The 20,142-nt window shown below is 48.3% G+C and overlaps 1 protein-coding gene across 1 annotated transcript in view; it reads left to right on the forward strand.

Annotated features, from left to right (window-relative positions):
* The first annotated feature begins 65 nt into the window (after window positions 1-65).
* The window catches only part of ARMH3 (armadillo like helical domain containing 3), a 103,391-nt gene continuing 83,314 nt past the window's right edge, over window positions 66-20,142 (forward strand). The window contains exons 1-6 of the mRNA XM_083149642.1: window positions 66-255; window positions 10,560-10,675; window positions 14,723-14,779; window positions 15,955-16,101; window positions 17,514-17,621; window positions 18,769-18,861. Of these exons, the coding sequence (XP_083005768.1) occupies window positions 10,574-10,675; window positions 14,723-14,779; window positions 15,955-16,101; window positions 17,514-17,621; window positions 18,769-18,861 (507 nt within the window). The 5' untranslated portion in view covers window positions 66-255; window positions 10,560-10,573. The remainder of the gene's footprint in view (window positions 256-10,559; window positions 10,676-14,722; window positions 14,780-15,954; window positions 16,102-17,513; window positions 17,622-18,768; window positions 18,862-20,142) is intronic.

Genomic DNA, 20,142 nt, shown 5'->3' on the forward strand with positions numbered 1-20,142 from the left:
GGTTTGTTTTTATGGTTAGTGCGGGCGTGGCTTGGACGGCAACGTCGGCAGGGGGCGTTGCAGAAGCGAAGGTGGAACATACCATCGGCGTAGGGGGGGACCGCGCACCCGGTTAGCTGGCGTTATGTACGGTCTAGCCTGAAACACCCCCGGACTGTGTGAGCTTTCCCGGGTCCCAGGCATGCACCCCGGCTGAGGGACTGCTGGATCTGCGCTGGCCGAGGAGTGTTGCTGCGGGGGGTACTGTGTCAGTGGGTGAGTATTGTACCCGGATGTCAGGGCGCTCTGCCGAGGTCCCCGCAATCATGGCGCCGCCCAGACGAACTCTGCAGCACTGAACGCTGCCCTGGGAGCTGTAGGCCGCACAGGGATGGGGAGTAGCATGGGTGGTGGATGAGCCAGACCCTGACCTGGGCTTGAGGGGTGTCAGTCACCATCACTGAGGGGCACAGGGCTCAAATATTGTAAAGAGATAAAGCGGAGAGAGATAAAGTACCAGCCAAGCCTAACTGTCATTTTCAAAACCAGCCTGTCACATGACAGCAAGGTGCTGATTGGCTGGTGCTTTCTCTCCATGACTTGATTCATATCCCCCCTAATACCCCATAAATCTTACTTTAGATAGGAAAACCCCAAACATCTGCTTGTATACTTATATATGTTATAGGACTGATGTATCTTGGCAGAAGCAGAGGTTTCTTGCTTTGCATTTCCATCATTGATACCTTTAGCTGCCAGCTATTGCTCTCTGTTATCAGCTCACCGCTGTTACTGCTGACGTCCCCTGCGGATGGTGTTAGCGGTACGCTTTCCAGGCTTAGCCGAATCCCAGCTGGCATTCGTGTACATTACTGTCGTTGACAAACAACAGAGGACGCTGTCAAGCAGGGGGACACCACTGGGCCTTGGTTTAAGTAGCGATCACCCCCCTATTATCATTGCTTAGTACAGTGGTCAGGGAACTCGGTCCTCATTACCCCACACAGTGCATGTTTTGCTGGTAACCCAGCAGGTGCACAGGTGTACTAAGTACTCACAGACACATTTTATAAGGTCCGCAGGTGGAGTTACTTATTTCACTTGTGATTCTGTGAGGAGACCTGCAAAACATGCAGTGTGGGGTAATGAGGACCGAGTTCCCTGACCACTGGCTTAGTAAATACACAGTTGAGTTACATTATTATGATCACCTCCTACATTTAGCGTTGGCAGCGCGTAGCCCATCAAATGTTATCGGCTGAATTGGTGGGCAAATAAGATGTGCACTAGACCGTCTGCACATATATTACTCATTGCTGTCATGGGTAAAAGAGGCGATTTATCTGCATCTCAAAAAGGGATGATTATCGGCTGTCGGTACATGGGTGGCTGTGTTTGCGACCCAGCGCAGTTTGTGAAGTGTTTACATGCTGCTGCGCTGAAGGTGTAACGTGACTGGTCAAATGGCACCATTGCGAATGCCCGTTGTGGAATCTGCAGAGGACCCTGTTCTGTTGATGTGAGAAGTGAACCTCGGCCACGAAGCTGCGTGAGAGCCAACTGATACGCTACATTGGAGAAGCTCACCATCAAAATGAACCTGGGGCTACCAGATGCGTGTCTAAAATGCCAGTTCAGTGAAACCTGCTGGGTATGGGGTTCTGAAGCAAACGGATGGTCCCTGCACCTATGCTAATAAAGGCTCATCAGCAGCAAAGGCTTCAGTTTGCACGGCAGTATCGGAATTGGACCTTCGCTGATTGGTGAAGGGTTGTTTGCTTCATGGAACAGATGGGCATTGGCATGTCAGGCGAGAAACATCGGAGAACATACACCCTGCGACCATTTGGTCTGGGGAATGTTTTCGTGGCATCTTTGGGCCTGCTCATGTGGAGAGGACTCTCCACCGATTTGGTTTCCTTGCAAATCACGTACACCCATACCTGCTGATTGTCTACTGTGGGACAGATGTGATCTTCCAGCAAGATAATGTGGCTAGAAATGTCCGACAGTGGTTGGATGAGCATGACTAAGACTTCCAAGTACTTTTCTGGCCGCCTAATTCCCCGAACCCAATTGAGCATCTGTGGGACCACCTCGATCGTTGTATTTGGTCTATGCATCCTACATCCACCATGCACCCTCTGACAGCTGTGGGATGCTCTGCAGTTGGCATGGCTCCAGATACCTGCACCAACCCCATCAGCGCCAGGAGGTCATTCTGGTTTGCTTGCTTTTTTTGTGAGCTCGATCCCGTCCCAATGTTTAGGGGACTGCACTTTGCGAATGGGTTCGGCAACTTGCACAAGCCCTTTGCAAACATGGGGGCAGACGGGGATTGTCCATTGGAATGCTCAGTATTTTATGGCTATGCTGGCGGGACGATGTCTGCTGTTCCCACTGAATTTTATTTGCGAAGCTAGGAGAAATCAGTCGATCGTCGGTGGCCAGAATCACCCCCTAAGTCACTTCCAGCCCGTCTAGCTGCCGTCTGTGCTGCACATGGCGGTTACACTGGCCAGGAGCTGGTGGTCAGAATCACCCCCTAAGTCACTTCCAGCCCGTCTAGCTGCAGTCTGTGCCGCACATGGCGGTTACACTGGCCAGGAGCTGGTGGTCAGAATCACCCCCTAAGTCACTTCCAGCCCGTCTAGCTGCCATCTGTGCTGCACATGCTGGTTACACTGGCCAGGAGCTGGTGGTCAGAATCACCCCCTAAGTCACTTCCAGCCCGTCTAGCTGCCATCTGTGCTGCACATGCTGGTTACACTGGCCAGGAGCTGGTGGTCAGAATCACCCCCTAAGTCACTTCCAGCCCATCTAGCTGCAGTCTGTGCTGCACATGCTGGTTACACTGGCCAGGAGCTGGTGGTCAGAATAATTTGACTGAACTGTGTATATAGCTACAATTACAGAGAAGCCTGTCTGTAGGAATGGCATGCTCCTCCCATAATCACTATATATGTTTAAGTTCTCTGAAGTCATTTAAACTACCGGTGTTATTATTATAATTGTGCTCCAGGAGAAAGCCCATGCAAATGTGGAAAACATACAAACTCCGCAAAGATAATACTCTGGCCAGGAAGTGACCTCATGACCTCAGTGCTGTGAGACCACAATGCTCTGTGCAAGCTAACGCTGCTTGGTACAGGAAGATGCAGTTATGGATCCCCTGTATGGCGCTGCCGAACTATGGCACAGGAAGGTCAGCACAAACATTAGGTCGACAAAGGGAAGGTCAACATGAGTTTTATGTGCCGACAGGAGGTATTTCACATCCTACCATCCACTACGGCTTGGTAGGAGAATGTAGTAATGTGCTGAGTGTAGCGAGGCACCGTGCCCGAAGCTTGGCGAGCGTCGCGGTACACTTAGATGGTGTCTGACATTCGGGACAAAAAAAACATGAAAAACTCATGTCGACCTTCCCGTAGTCGACTTAGCTATGTCAGCCTATTTCAGGTGTCGACCTAATTTCTGTCAACCTTCAGTGGTCAGATCGCCAATCATTTATCTTTTATAAGGTGCATAAATACATAAGCAGATTCTGATTGGTTGCCCATAGCGACATGCCATGTCGAATAGAACTCCCGTCTTAGTAAATTTCGCCCAGTGTCTAGATAAACTGTCGACATGAAAAAGATAGACACATGACAAGGTTGACATAAGTTTTTCTTAAGTTTTTTTTTTTTTAACCGCCTTGTTCTTCCTTCCCCACCCATGTTGGCATAGACAGAGAATATAACAGTGTGCCCGAAGCATGGCGAGCACAGCAAGGGTACCCGCTACAATAACTGGGGGTCCATGTTGACAGTTGCCACCCTGACGACCATTTGCATGTTGGCTTTTTGGGGTAGATCTACTGATGGTCTATCTAGACACTTTCTATCTAATAACCCACACCCCTCCCCTGGGACTTTGTGGCCACCCGCAGTGCAGAATATCAGCGATGGGCACAGATGACCATCACCACCGCTCATCTCTGGGAGTTCAGTACAGTGTAATGTGAATAATATGACCCTTGAATGTTACTAATGACAGGTAGAGGGGTCCTTCACAGCCCATGAGCATGCCAATGCACCCTTTGTTATAGGGCGGCGGGGGGGGGGGGGGGGGTGGCTTTGTGTCCTGACCGCCATTTTCTTCACTCCATGGGTCCGGGAGATGCTGGCCGCACTCTGAGACTACAGTGCCAGCTCCTATACTGTGACAGGAGCCGGGTGCGGGACGGAATGTTACAGTGCAGCACATAACTGCCATCATTGCCACCAATTCATCTGTCAACATTCACTTCCGCCTCTCGGCCACATGTCACTTAGCAACTGAGATTCTGGTTTATGCTCTGCAGCTGTCACATGACCATCTCTGATCACATTGGTCTCTGTACATTCCTGGGCAGTCGCGTGTTGATTTGGTCCTGTACGTTTAAAAGATTGGGGGTAAGGGGGGGGTGGCAAGTCTCCTTCCTGGTGACCGTGTCTGCTGATTGGCTGCTTATCACTCTCCATTTTATCACTTTTTGAAGCTTGATACGTCTGGCCCTGTGTCTCTGTACCACTCCAGGGAAAGGTTGTGGTTGATGCTTTGATGTTGTACTGTGTACAGTTACTTTCATGGTTGGTTAATATACACTATATTGTAGTACATTTGGCTATTGTAGTAATACTTACTCTAGTAACCACACCAGCATTATTGGTGCCAGAAAGCACTGAAATAGCTTTAGGGGAAATGTGTCTGGTACCGATGGCGATCTAGGTTCTGGATATATGATCTATATACAGCAGTATTCACTGGAAAGCAGAGATTTCAACCAGAATATTCTTTTGATTTCGATTAGCCAGTGATTTAATTTTTTGTCATTTCATGTAATAGAATGAAACCCTTGGGATATGGTTTCTTTCTGGTAGTGCTGCGCTTTGCTCCTTGGGGTTTGTGTGGGTGAGAATGAATGGATGATTGCTGAGTGGTTAAGAATTGCGTTTTATTTAAACAAGGTGCAGGTTTATACAAGGTGTATACAATGTAAATACAAAGTATCCCTGTTACATAACGTGCAGTTGTAATTATATAATTAAAAAAGGTTAGTACAATAATGCGTTAATGATGCGAGGGTGGCAGTGGTGACCGTGGTTTTATGTCACCTGAAGGTGGGACAGGTAGCGGCGTCCCGCTTGCCTGTTCCCCGGGTGTCCTCGATATCCTTAGATCGGTGGTGGTAAGTGGCAGAAAAGTTTCTGGGTCCTTGGGTGCCCAGGTGTGCCTTCGTCGGTGGGGGTAAGGTTGTGGTGGGGGTACAGTCAGAGGGGAGCCGGCGATGTTCTTAGGTCTCTTTTGTGTCTTCTCCTGACAGGTGTTCTCGGGTCAGTGCTCTCAGCTTGTTGGAGCGTCCGGGCAGGGAGGTTCGCTATGGCCGGTCTGGACTCACCGTGTGTTGCTGCTTGTGATCGCAGCCCGCCGCCCGTAGTTTCCCGCCAACGGACCTGTCAATACTCACCTCCCCTGGATCAGTCTTCTGGTTCGGCGTGTGTGGCTTGCTGCGTGCCGGACCGGCGGGCGTCTTGGTTCCTGGCTCGTCTGTGCTGTACGCTGCGATGTTACTTCTGCTGTGCCGGTGGGATTGCACAGTGCAGTTGCGCAGAGGTCTGTGACGGCGGGCGGCGGAGGTGATGGGGATATCGGGGATGCCTCTCCTGGTTGCTGTCAACCCTTGGGATGACTGCAATGTATTGTGTTGTACTAATACTGAGACGTTCAGTAAATAGACGCTATGTGATTACCTGCTGTGTTTTTCAGCCATGTGTTCATACACACTTTTTGTTTATTTACTTATTGTGGCCCCAGGACACAACACAATGCTGCATCCTGGGTATTTAACGAAGGCTGTATTGGAGAATTGTGTTGGAATTTAGGGCCACATTCAAACAGCTACAGTATGCCTGATGCAACACATGCATGGCTGAAAAACGTGGTATGTAAGGGGTGGTTCATGAATAAGGTAACAAGTCCTCTTATTGTAATCATTTATTGATCTTGTACGCAGACATATAATAAATAATTCGGGCTTGGAGTCTGATTCAGACCTGATTGCTGGGCTGCACCTCCCTGCCAGAAATCCCCCCCCCCCCCCGCCCGCCCCAATGCACGACTGCAATGACCATGGAGAGATGGAAGCTGCGTTTGATGTCAGCGGCTCAACCTCCCAATAGCCTGGCGTCACTGGAGTTTTTTTTACACTCCCAGTAAGCGCCGGCGAGCCTTCCACAAAACGGACGCCGGCTCTCAATCACCATGAGAATGGGCAGTATTGGCAAGCCAACGCTGGCTTCGTTCTCAGGGACTCCGCGCATGCGCACTGTGTACCATGCGCATGTGCAGTCATTCGAGAATCGCTCTGGCCGTGGATTTGTGATCGGGTCTGAATCAGGCCCTTGGTATAGATGATTTTTCTGTATAGTTTCCATACTTGTCTAAAGCCCCATACACTAGCTGACCACTACATGATATATTATAACGGTATCTGCTGCCGGCAGGCAATTTGAGCATACTCACTGATGGATAACGGTAAACGATATAATTCAATGGCACCAACGAGACACTCTGAACAAGCAGGTCATTGGCTATGTAGCCAGAATCGACCTTCATGTTCAGCTGATGTGTGGGATTACTAATGATGTGCAGGAGCACGCATCGTTACCGATCTGGAGCGTACACACTAGATATTTTTTAAAAAGGTATCGCTCAGAAGGGCCCTGGCCTGGTGTGTATGGGGATTAAGCATTTGTTCCAACGGTACACTACTAGAAATCTAGTAGTGTGCGGATTATCATCCCCCCCTCTCCCCTTTTCCCTTTTGAGGTTCCAACAGTACATCAAGGCATCTATCCCAGGACAAAAGAAATCTGCGTCAAGCGTCTGAAGCCAGGACGTGGCGGCTTGCTGACCTTCACCGCTGGTGCTTATCGCCCTTTACCCAGGTGCTTTTATTAATGGTTCAAAGATATGTCAATCAGAACAGTGCCGGGTTGGGGCTGTAGGGATTATGGGCCAGTACCCCATGATGGTAGTACCATAACCAGGGTTGCTTAGCCTCCCGGATCTCGGAAATCGGGTCCCCTTTCCGCACCCCCCCCCCGTAAAGGGTGGCAAACCTCCTGAAATGCTGGTCTTCCCCTGCGACCGCCTTCTCCCCGTGGGACCAAATGATGCATATAGCATCATTGTAGCCCCCTGTGCAGTGCCTTAAATTCCCTGCATTGCACGGCAGGGCCACCAGGACGCGATCGCGCTGGCCATGCCCCAAAACGGGATGTACCATTGTAGCTCTGTACGCATCCCACCCCTTTCTTATCCCTTCAGTGGCCCCAACCCCTCCCTGAAGGAACTGGCCACCCTCTCCCGGAGAGGACAGCCATAAAGTAGGCAACTTAGGCCATAACTCATCTTGAACCTCTGTCCTGCCTTTATCCAATGTAGTGCACCAAACCTGTCTCTGTGACATGGCGTTCTCACTGTACACCTGACACGCTATCGGTGAATGTCAGCTGCTGATGTACCCTTTACACGCAGAAATCTGATCACACTATGCACCTCGATGTGTGACCATGTTCCCGTCAGCCATCTTACACCTGGTGTTAAGACAGTATGACTGATATCAGGTGCAGTGAGGGGGGGCAGTGATCTACCTGCTTTGGCTTTTACACCAAAATCCTGGATCCAACCTGATATTTGGAACGCCGTTCCTATCCGGGTCAGACGCTGAATTTACCACATTTACTCTGCAATACTGACCAGAGATATTCCCGGGTTGGCACCTTTCACACTGCAGATGCTTACAGTGTCTTGAACTCCGGAGCTTGGAGATGACATTGATAAATCCGCTGATCGGGACCACGGCAGTGCATACATCACGCCGGGGGCAAGCCCAGCACTTGAAAGGTGCCTCTTTTGAGCCTCTGTCTGTGCAGTGAATGGGCGCGCGGTATCCATTCACCTTCTCCCCTGCATAGCCGGACAGACAGCAATGTAGATGTGTGCGCTGTTCCCCAACCTCTGGACTGACCGCAGGAAGCTGCGGTTGGGAGGTATGGGATCTCCCTTCGCTGTGGACAGGATGATCCATGTTACCTGTTTACACTGCCCCTGAACTGTTTTACACATGTTTTACACATGTTTTACACATGTTCAATACAGAGCATTTCCCGGGGCCAATTACACTAAGGCCTGACCCGACCGTAAATTGCTTTGGTGCAAAAGTGTATTAGAGAACATTACACACATGAGAGGTCTTCTTACCTTACTTATTGTACCACCCTTGAATTCAGTAAATGTAACAGGAATGCAAGTCCTAGATAGTAAAGGGCCTTATTCTGGTTGGTGCGGCCGGATCCGAATATGCGGCCAGGACCGAGCGTCCTAAACCCCGCCTTTCGTATGGATCGCTCACTTCGTCCGAATGCGGTAAGCTGCTGACCGCACGGAGCACGAGTGGATTTCTCAGGTATACACCTCTTCCATCTCTGGGAACCTCCCCCATCATTCGATGGTCGCATACCATCGAATGCAGGACCGAGCGGTCAGGCAGCTCCCGTGAGCTCAGACCACTCGGGCATTTCTCCGTGCAAAAGCAGGGATCTGGGCGGGCAGCTGACATCCGGCAATGTCAGTTGTCCGCCCCCCACACGTGCGTCACGGCCGCATTACCATACGTACGCCCAGCGTTTTCATGGGAACGCCCATGAAACGTGGGGCGATTGCATATGTTAATGAGGCCAAACATCCCTTCACACCCCTCTCCTCCCCCTGTTCGTAGTGTAAACAATTCATGCGGAATTTGGACGTATGTTTCTTTCGCACATGCGCAAACACAAAACATCGGCGGAACAAACGCACGCGGACACCAGAATAAAGCCCCAAATCCTTTTAAGCTGGAAAATCTCTTGAATATAATGATATTGTCTACCAGGATGTCTGAGCAAATAAATCAGGGTAATCTGGAAATCCTGCTCTGCACAGATTTTGCTGGTTATAGTGTACGATAAAATGCTGCATCTAATCCACAACTAACCTTCCCTGAAAACTCTGTTCCCGGCCTCTGCCTTTGTGTAGAAAGCTTCAGTGTGCGCTGATTATTTGTGTCACAAAGTAGTAATTAACCTTAATCAGATCTATTCTTCATGGATGTTACGGTTCAGCCCAACTCCGTCACACAAAGGCTGTTTGTTCTGTGGCAGTGTCCAGTTCAGTGAGCGAGGAGTGCACGTGAGCGAGGAAGGGACATACAGAATTGGGTGTGCCACGTGTGGGCAATGATCACATTATAAGTATATTTAGGGAATATTTTAAGCTTGTGTTTTTTAATTATAGAGGAACCGGTGAGAGAATATCTGCTATGTTAGAATGGGAAATTCCACTTTATAATTATTATTATTTTTTTTTAAATAACAAAATCGCCCCCTCCCCTCCCCCAAAAAACTGCAGTCAGAAATGTAATTCCAAATCCCTGTGACCCCCAACCACTGTCTATGGTCCCTCCGCTCTCCAGTATTTAACTATGGCGAAACGGACTGCCATCAGTAATTGGGGGGTCTAGGACAGGCAATTTAGGCATTCCCCCACCCTTGCCGGGGACGAATTGTCACTGCCTGCGGATTGCAGTGGTGTGGATTATTAGATAGACAGCAGTGTCAGTCAATAGGTCTACCCCAAAAGGACGACAGGGTCGACTAGAAAAAGGTAGATCCGTGAAAAGATCGACGTGATTTGATCAGATTTTTTGGGTCTCATTGTTGACAACTGTCGACATGGGCCCCCAATTATAGGAAGGCTGTGCTCAGCCCTGATTGGATATAGCAATCTCCATGGAGACAGCTACATCCAATCAGGTGGGGAATTCCCTTGGAGCTCTGCCCTGCTCGGGTATGTAAGCCACCTGCTGTCTATGTATAGCCACTATTGATCTGTGAGGAACATAACCAGAGACGCACTTACAGGCCTCCTATAGCCTATCTAAGTGTAATAACAGATGGTGCTGGGATCAGGAAAATCCTAGGAAACCTGGGAAACCGCTGGGAGTGTCCGGGATAATGCTAGGCGTGCCTGGGAAACCGCTGGGAGTGTCCGGGATAATGCTAGGCTTGTCTGGGGAAACCGCTGGGAGGGTCCGGGATAATGCTAGGCTTGTCTGGGGAAACCGCTGGGAGTGTCCGGGATAATGCTAGGCTTGTCTGGGGAAACCGCTGGGAGTGTCCGGGATAATGCTAGGCGTGCCTGGGAAACCGCTGGGAGTGCCTGGGAAAATGCTAGGCGTGTCTGGGAAACCACTGGGAGTGCCTGGGATAATGCTAGGCGTGTCTGGGAAACCGCTGGGAGTGTCCGGGATAATGCTAGGCATGCCTGAGATCCGTTGGTAAATCTACCGTTCTGTCACCAAAGACCATAAAGACTCACCCAGAATTGCACAGTGACCCTGGAATTAGTCACTGCATTAGATACTGTAATAATGCCGTACACTACATGGATTTCCTGTGATGCCTTTGTGTTGCTAGTCCAGTATGTAAACGGCCCTGTTCTCTCACCTGCAGATTATGCGTGAGCCATGGCACAAGTAGAGAAGAAAGTGGGGCTTCTGAGGAAGTCCTCGGCCTCCAAGAAGCCGCTGAAAGAAAAGGTGGTCCTGATGTACGATGAGATCTTTACGGTAAGGTTCCCTGATGCAGCAGCCAGGCACCGCCCCCCGTCTAACGTTCGCGGTGTCCAAATAAACCAACCAACCAGCTCTAAGCACAGCCTGTAACATGGCAGTTAGGAGCTGATGTCTTTTCTGTAAAACACAGCGGTGATCTCTTTTGCGATGTGTGGTAAAAGCTGCGTTAAATACATTACCAGTTTCTGAGAACAATGGGCCTAACAATGGGACAAAACCATGCTGCACTGCAGGTGGGGCAGAGAGAGTTAGATGTGGGTGGGGTGCATTGCAACTGAAATCTAAATTGCAGTGTAAATAAAAAGCAGCCAGTATTTACCATGCACAGAAACAAAATAACTCGCCCAAATCTAACTCTCTCTGCACATGTTACATCTGCCCCACCTGCAGTGCAGCATGTTTTTTTTTTTTTCACTTGAGAAAAAAACAGCTTTGTAATCAGGAATGAATAACCCCAATATAGGGCCTTATTCAGCAACAGTTGCAGTTTTGCTAAAATCGCAAAACCAGAAAATACTTGCTTACTGCATGCTGGAGGCCACCTAGTAGAGAGCAAGGCCACCCAGCGGGAGAAAGGCCGCACTGCACTGCGATCACAAACTAATTGTGATCTCATCGCTGGAATCGCTGCTATCACAGCGATTAGGGTCGACCCTATCCTGTAATGCATCTGCCCCCAATAATGGTCCGGACCACTCCACCAAAACTCTGTCCCAGCCCTCCGTTGTCAATCATCGATTGCATGCTTCCATGATGCACAGAAGTCTGAAAATCGCTCGTTATTCTGAAGCTGAATAAGGCCCATAATCTGCTGTATAGAAATTTTTCTTCAAAGTTGTAGGTCCCTTTATTGGGCGGTATTCAATGTGAATACCGGCGACGTGCAGTGAATCCTGTTTAGGATTCGCTGCACATTCGCCACTGGTCGCCGCGTTCCGGAGCCTCGCCGGCTCCGGTATTCAACGAGTCAGGGGCTCGCTGCCCCTGACCAGCGAATATGAGCTCCTGCGGGAACGCCGCAGGGAACCTGAGGACGGTGGCAGGCAGGGAGATGGAAGTCTCCCTGCCTGCCCCACAACGTTTGTGGGGGGGAGGTGGGCTCCCCGGGTGCCAGGCAGCACAGGCTGCCCCCCGGGGGTGCCAGCAGGGGACCGGGCATATTCACTACACCCGATCATGAATATGTAATGATCGGGTGAAGTGAATATCTAATGAGCGACTCGGCTCCGGCCCCCTGCTGGCTGGTCTGTGTAAAAAAAAAATATATATATTCATGTGCTTACAGCACATGAATAAAAATAGCATGCTCCTCCTCAGAATAAAATTCCAGATTTTTTTACACCAATTGTAAAACACAAAACACTTTATTTTAAAAGTTCACCTTCCACTTCACCATAAAAAGATATCGATTGCTACTCGGTGAATCATGGCGAAAAAAACCTTCAAATGTATTCGCCGTCTGGTCATTGAATAGGGTGATTCACCGTTTTAGTCAGAAATTCGCCTTACAGCACAAAATCGCCATAAAAACCTGGCGAATCAGCCTCATTGAATACCGCCCATAGTCTGCTGCTCTTACGCTGTGTAGACAGTAGACAGTATTTGTAATGATACGCACGATAACAACCAGTCATAATGACACTTTCATTTATTTAAGTTAATGTTTACACACTATATCATTAAGGATGCATGCTCGTGCGGGTCGTTAGCGATGTCTTCTGTACATGCAGCTCAATCTGAGGATATTGTTATCGACCGCTATACTGACAATGTCGTTAGTAACATCTCTCACTGTGTACGCACTTAGGGCCTTATTCTGGTTCACTCTTAGAGGCAAATTCCTTCTCAAATGGAAACCATATGCACTGCAGGTGGGGCAGATGTAACATGTGCAGAGATAATAAGATTTGGGTGAGTTATTTTATTTCTGTGCAGGGTAAATCCTGGCTGCTTTATTTCTGCACTGCAATATATATCTCACTTTGAAGTAAAACCCCACCCAAATCTAATTCTATCTGCACAAGTTACATCTGCCCCACCTGCAGTGCCTCTAAGAGTGAACCAGTATAAGGCCCTTAGTGTTCATTCTAGCACCCACCATCTTTGAAAACCCATGCAGTTCCTCTTCCCTGCCTGGGGTGTCGCTGTCTGCTGTAGTGCTTCTAGCACAGTGTGGTCTGTCTATCAGCACTGATATGCAAACCAGACCTGTGCTAGAAACACCACAGCAGACATCGACACCCCAGGCAGGGAAGAGGAACTGCATGGGTTTTCAAAGATGGCGGGTGCTAGAATGAACACTGCGCACTATGGGGGTTATTTAGAGCTGATCGCTGTTGTGTGAATTTGTACGGCAATTGATTATAGAATGATTGCACATGCGTGTGAATCACAGTACGCATGCGTGGCACCAAACAGCAACTAAATAACAGCAATTTTTTTTTAAATGCAAGGTGTTCGCTGTTTGACAGGAAGCCGGTATTTTATCTGGGCGTGTCAGGGAAAATACAGGTCTGCCCGAGTCTCTGTGTAAGGAATTTACGCCTGTACGAGGCTTTCCTAAATCCATTGAAGATGAGATATAACATTGTCGCTTCACTCTCTTCATTTTTTGGCCTAATAGCTGCTGGTTCGTTGTATCAAATTATACACGTGTGTATGCTAATTTCCATTTTTTTTAAAGGTTTCCATGGCAACTAAAGCGTTGCCATTCCCCTGTTACCAAGGAAACCCTTTAGCTAAAAATAAATATCAATAATCGGTTCGGCCCACAATGCATAATTGTTCTGCAGAATCGCACACAGAACGAGTAGCCTGCGCCGTGGCCTGTGACACAACTGTAATAGAAGCGTTGTGCTGATTCACCCGATGTATACAAGGCCCGTGTAACGCCATGACAGGGCTCCTTATTACACGTTGTCACTGGCCTGTTATTAGCGAATCAGGGGAAGTATCCGCCAGGTGGAATTACACGGAGACGGCTAATGACAGTGTTTTGTATATAAATAAGATGTTACAGGATCTGACAACACATCCATGGCCTGAGGTAACATTGCTGGTAATTCAGACGATGAGTTTCCCAATCCAGATCTCTGACGCACACACAGTTGTTATTGACCTAATTTCTGCCATTTTGCATTTATTGGGGAAGATGCGAGTCCTCCCAAATAGGAAATGTTGAGCGGTGGCCCAAAGCAGCCAATTAGATTTGAGCTTTCATTTTTTTTTAGAGTGTACTAGATAAATGACAGCTACAATGTGATTGGTTGCTACTTCTCATTTTTTATATGGTTTGTATGGTTTGATAAATCTCCCTTTCAAGGTGCTATCCACTTATCGGGCAAGATTGTTTGTTTTCCTGATGTTTCGCCAATATTTTTTTGGGGGTAATTCTATTAGGTCGCTCTAAAAAAAATCCATTCTCTTTTGGAAACATGCAGGTTCAAAACAAAATTCCTGATAAACGGCTGCCCATGACGGCTTTTCGGGGGTAATCTGATACTGCGGGTAATTGGATGGGGATGCGTTTAGCATCCCGGGGGTCCTGACGATGGAATTCACTATACAGACACCGGCATCCCGACTTCCGCCAATAGACCAACAATCCGCAATCTAATGGGGAAACAGGGTTAGACACTTAGGGGGGGGGTTAGGGTTAGGCTGCGTGTTGGGAAAGGTTAGATTTATGCCACAGGGCAGGGAAACTGAAATCTAAATTGCAGTGTAAAAATAATACAGCCAGTATTTGGCCTGCACAGAAACAAAATAACTCACACAAATCTAACTCTCTCTCTGCACATGTTACATCTGCCCCACCTGCAGTGCACATGGTTTTGCCCATTTTGAGAACACATTTGTACTGCGATCAGATCTGAATAAGGGCCATAATACAGGGTCTTTTTTGGAATTTTCTTTTCACTTAAAGCGGCGTTCATTAGATATGTGATATGTGATATGTGTTTGTTGCACGCAGGAGATTATAATGTTTCTGTTCTCTATGTTACTGCGAGGTACTGATTTTACTTGTTTTATGACCTCTAGAGAGATGATCCCACCAAATGCAACCCCCGATTTTGGGATGAACTTTTCCTCATGAAGGTAACCGGTTTTAAATTATTTGTAGTGCTTGATGTATGGTTGTAAAGTCAGGTGCCATCGCATCATATATTTAGGAAAGAGAGCTTACTTATCGGACACTTACAGTATTCATTATTAAGACATTGCTAGACCAATTGTTTTGCACCCCAAACAATGCTTGAGACCAGAGCCCAAAGTTCCCACTTTCCTGCCCTCCGTTAATGAAGCAAAATCTTCCCGGTCACCTGCACATTTTCCGCTCCCTATTGGAAGGTGTAGGACATGTCTATGTGCTGGCTTAGTTGGCCTGACGCCGAGATAGATGCGGTTTGTACAGCGGCTGTATCTCTGGGTGCAGCTGCTTGTGTGTGAATGTGCAAAGGCAGCAGGAGGGTCTTGGATAAATAGACGCCCCCTGCTGCTGGCACCTGTGAACTGCTGCATCTGAAGACTCAAACCCAGGCCTTGACTCACATACAAAATTTACTTACTAACCTGAATCAGTCCCAGTGTTATTACCAGTGGCTGCTCCAGAGCTGGGACTACAGCACAGTTCAAATTGCAAATAGAGGAGGAACACCAACTGCCAGTGAGCCAGTTTGGAATGGCAGTTGGTGACAGTGGGTGGGGCTCCCCTATTTGAATTTTGAACCGTGTTGCAGCCCCCTCTCTGCAGCCTCCCCTGGTTATTACATCTTGCTTTTGTAACCTAACCGAGGGTACATGTAGTCATTTGTATCGGCTGAGCCATGGCCCCACATCTGCCACCAGAAGGAATCGACAAGTTGCTCTTTTATGCTAGGTACACAGCTGACCGATGGTCTGCCGATCTGTGCTAACACGCTTACCAATTGTCCAACTGGTGGTGTCATACCAGATGTCACAACTGGGCGGGCATTTAACTCTGCCAGCCTAGTTGAGATGTCAGTCACCAGCGGTCCCTGCAGCAGGTGTTCCCGTCTGTACACACTACACAACGCACCTATATATCTGCCGCTGAATGTGCTGCACAGCTGACGCCTTAGGTCTGTGATTGTCTTGGTTCCGTCATATTGGGGGTGCACACCTGCAGACAGGCTCACAGTGTATCACTCACTGGCTAGAACAGGCGATATATCAGCCAGTGCATACCCAGCTGAACATTGATATCGTCCTTTTTCATCCTTTGCACTTTTATTTGAACTGTGTTTGACCAGGTGAATTTAGAGTATCTGGAAGCGAAGTTGGAGTCTCTGGATGGGGAGGAATTAATGAAGATAAAGGATAATATTAACAGCCTCTTCCAGCATTGCATCCAGGCCCTGGGAGCCGAGCACCAGATCAGAGTGGTCAACTCCCTACAGGTAAGGCCGCTATCTCATTGCTTGCAGGTTAAAGGTCTCTGGACAGTTGGTCAGTTCAAACGAACATCCAACAGAATTACTTATAGGCCTGGTCCTCTTTGCAGGGTTGCCCACTTTGATACCCACCTCCTCAAATGGGGATACGGTCACTAGCTCAATCCTATTTAGGTCGACATGCACTGGGTAGACCACCGAAGGTTGACAGCGCTTAGGTTGATGCTTGAAACAGGTCGACAGTCAAAAAGTTGACATGTTTTTTAACATTTTTTTTTTTGAGCCAACATGTGCCAACGGGCGGTATTTCCCACCCTTCCATCCACTATGGGGCGGTGAAAGAATAAAATAGTGTGCCGAACGCAGCGAAGGCACCGAGCCCGAATCAGGACCGAGTGCAGCCGCACACTTAAACGGTGTCCATGTTGACATTCGGGACAAATAAAAGTGAAAAACTCATGTCAACCTTTTTGACTGTTGACCCTTACCTTTGTTGACCTAATGCTTGTGTCGCCCTTCCAACCATGTCGATCTTAGCCATGTCGACCGATTTCAGGTGTCGACCTAGGCCCTGTCGACTTGTAGTGGTCGACTCTATATGCATGTTGAACTACATAGGGTCGACCCAAGGACCTATTATCCTCAAATACTCATGGGCCCTTTATAGTAGGACGTCCCTTTAAACATCCCTTTAAATTGCATTAAATTGCGTTAGCCGGACGAGTCAATTTAAATCTAAATAGCCATGACACCACAGGCTGCTCCCCCTGTACAATAATAATGACACCACAGGCTGCTCCCCCTGTATAATATAAAAGTAATGCCATGACACCACAGGCTGCTCCCTCTGTATAATAATAATGCAATGACACCACAGGCTGCTCCCCCTGTATAATATAAAAGTAATGCCATGACACCACCACCAGATATATTGTTTTTTTATGTAACTTAGTTTATTTTATCCCTCAGGCTCCTTTACTGCTGCTGCGGCTCCAGTAATTTCAATTCCACTCTCTGCGCCGCGGCCTGTCCAGCTGCGGCCCCCCGACTCGGCCTGCCTTCTTTCCTCTCTGCAGACGCGTGGGTGGGAGGCGTCATCGTCACCCAGCGTCTGCCACTGCCTCGATAAGAGGGAACAGGCTGCCGGGCCCTCCTCCACGTAGCCGTGGAGGCCGGAGGCCATGTTCCTGTGGCCGCAGACATCTTAAAAGACCACAGGAACATGGCCGCCGGCAGTGCAAAAAAAAACTCTCAAAAAAGAGAATAAAAGGTGAAGGCTGGCGGCGGCTGCGCGGGCCACATGACGAGGTCTGTTGGGCCGGATTTGGCCCGCGGGCCTTGTATTTGACACCCGTGCTTTATAGGATACTGTAAATGGAGTTGGTGCAGAGTGAACATTTGAACCCCCTCTTTTGCAGACACTCTGTGCACTGATTCGTGGGGTTCACCAGAAGAACAAGCCTACGTCCGGCTTTGATATTATTAACATGCTGATGGGCTTTGATAAGGCAGAACTTCGGATGAAGGTACAAGAAGTAATCTAAAACATATGAGTGAATTGTTTGCCGCGTGTGTTTTACAGATGACATTCTCAGCAAATGCAACACAAAAGGATCTGTTTGCTACGTAGTGATTTTGTGACAGGGTCAGGCCAATTGTATGGTGATATGAAGAGCAGGGGCAGCAACCTATACGTCGTACAGTAGACACATTTAAATGGGATTACAGTGAATCTAAAGCTTAATCATGAATGGTATTCTATGGATATTGGTGAAATCATTCACTTATTATTTGATCTGTCCACACCGGCTATTTTTCGGGGTGTTTTGAGTTTCAAACAGAAACCAAGTGTAGTAAATTGCTGGGAAAAGATTGTGACCTAGAGAATGCAATTTACATTTGCTGATGTGTGTCCCTCGCTATTGCAGCAGTCACGCCAAACAGCCCCCCCCCACACTCCACGAGCCAGGTCCTAGGCCTATGATGGCTAACCGTGACACTCCAGATGTTGTTGAACTACACGTCCCAGCATGCCCTGCATCAGTTTTAGCATGGCCAAATAGCAAAACTGTAGCAGGGCATGCTGGGATGTGTAGTTCAACAACATCTGGAGTGTCAAGGTTAGCCATCACTGTCCTAGACGACTGGGAGACATTCTAAAACATGGGGACAAATTTATCGTTCCAGGGGATGGGGGCACCCCTAGAAAACTAAAATAGTTGTGTGTCCATTTTTGTAATTCCAAACAAAGTATTAGACTCCACTAGACGCCATCACTCTGGTGCCATTGGTAAAGTTGCTGTCATTTCCGCCATGCCGTCGGGTGGATGCGCCATCTAGTCTGCACTTGAGATTCAGCTGCTAATTGCATCCTCCTGTCACCGCTGCAGCTTCCAGCCTCTGTGATCTCCGCACCATTGCACTGAATAGCCTTCTTCCCAGGGCGAAGTAGCCGCTGTACTTGGCAGCAATGCCGCCCCTTTTATCTTTCTCACAATCTTCCATTTCATATTAGGACTAGTAGACAAAGCTCTGCTTATAGTGTCACAGAAATCTATCCATTCTGTTATTTGCATAAAGAAATGATTTTAGCGTCTTCCGAGATTTCTAGTTTTCCTCCCTAATTGAATCAGAAGAAAGTTGCCTTTGATAAAACCTCATCTCTGTCCACAGAATCTGATGGAGAGTTTGGATATTCTGCTGTGTGGGGACGGATCGGAAAGCTTGAAGAGCCTTTGTCTGAAGCTGCTTCTCTGCTTAGTGACCGTAAGTAAATACCGTGATGTCACAGGCAGTACACGCTGCTGGCAGGACTCAGGGGTTTGGGGGGGATAAAGTGCCAACCAATGAGCTTATAGCTGTCATTTTTGTAGGATGTGTTTGAAAAATGAGAGGGGCTGATTTGGTTGGAGTACTTTGATACTCACCAAAGGAATGATTGCTGCCCTTATCCACTGTATAATACCGCTTTCAGACTGCAAATGCCGGGTCGCACCGGGACTTTGAAACGGTTCAGTCCCGGTGCGACCCTGCATGTGGGGTCTGTTCCGATCACATCAGCGAATCGGCAGTATCCTGTAGGGGTGTCTACAAGGTTGATCACAGACTAGTAGATGTCCAGCAGCAGCCAAAAAGATTCAGGCTGAGTCTTATTGGCTGGCTGACTTAAAGCCAAGGCTGGCTGAAGCCGCTGCTGTCACTGATTGTCCGTCACGTGTGGCAGCACTAGCCAATAAGGATCAGGGTGATTCTTATTGGCTTAGGCTGTCACAAAAACAACTCTGACCAGCAGATCAAGACCCACACAGGGTAGGACAGATACTGGCACAGTACAGGAAATAGATATGGTCTCCTAGACTAGCGTGGGGACGGGCCAGTCGGTGTCTCAAGCCGCATGCACGGCTTAACTTTTGAAGCTAGGAGCAGGGTTCGTGGCCTGGTCAGGTTGGCACCTGATTTATGTGTCCTCTGTGTATCACAGGGAGGTCACGGTGACACTACAATTGGAAGAGACTTGGGACGTTCTGCTCTCGCTCTTCTGCTCCAACATAACATTAAGTATTTATTTATTAACGGTATCTTATAGAGCGCAGCAAATCCTGTTGTGATTTACAATTGGAAGTAGTGATAAGACCAAACTGGGTAGTTACAGACGGTCCAAAAGGTAGGAGGGCCCTGCTCACAGATTACACTCTATAATACCCCTTTCACATCAGCCTAAATTCCTGGGAAAATTTGCCGGGATTTCAACCCTGCTAGCTGGCAGGGTTGTTCCCGGTACCAGCCCGGGATACAGGCCGGTGTGAAAGGTACTTACCCGGCTTCGGGCAGCGGGGTTCGGGCATCAGTGGCTGGGAGCTTGTAGTGCTGTTTTTGAATTTTTTGCTGAATTTGAAAACATTGAAAAGACTGGCCGGACGCTGATTGGCTGAATTCAGTCCTCGAAACAGTGCCATCTGCTGGCAGAGAGTGAAACTACATCTTTCTCACACATACATGCATGCACTCATAACAAATGGAGCATTTTTCATGATTTTGTGGCCTTGT

The sequence above is a fragment of the Crinia signifera genome, chromosome 6 (assembly GCF_055691185.1).
Source record: "Crinia signifera chromosome 6, ASM5569118v1, whole genome shotgun sequence".
Lineage (NCBI taxonomy): Eukaryota > Metazoa > Chordata > Amphibia > Anura > Myobatrachidae > Crinia > Crinia signifera.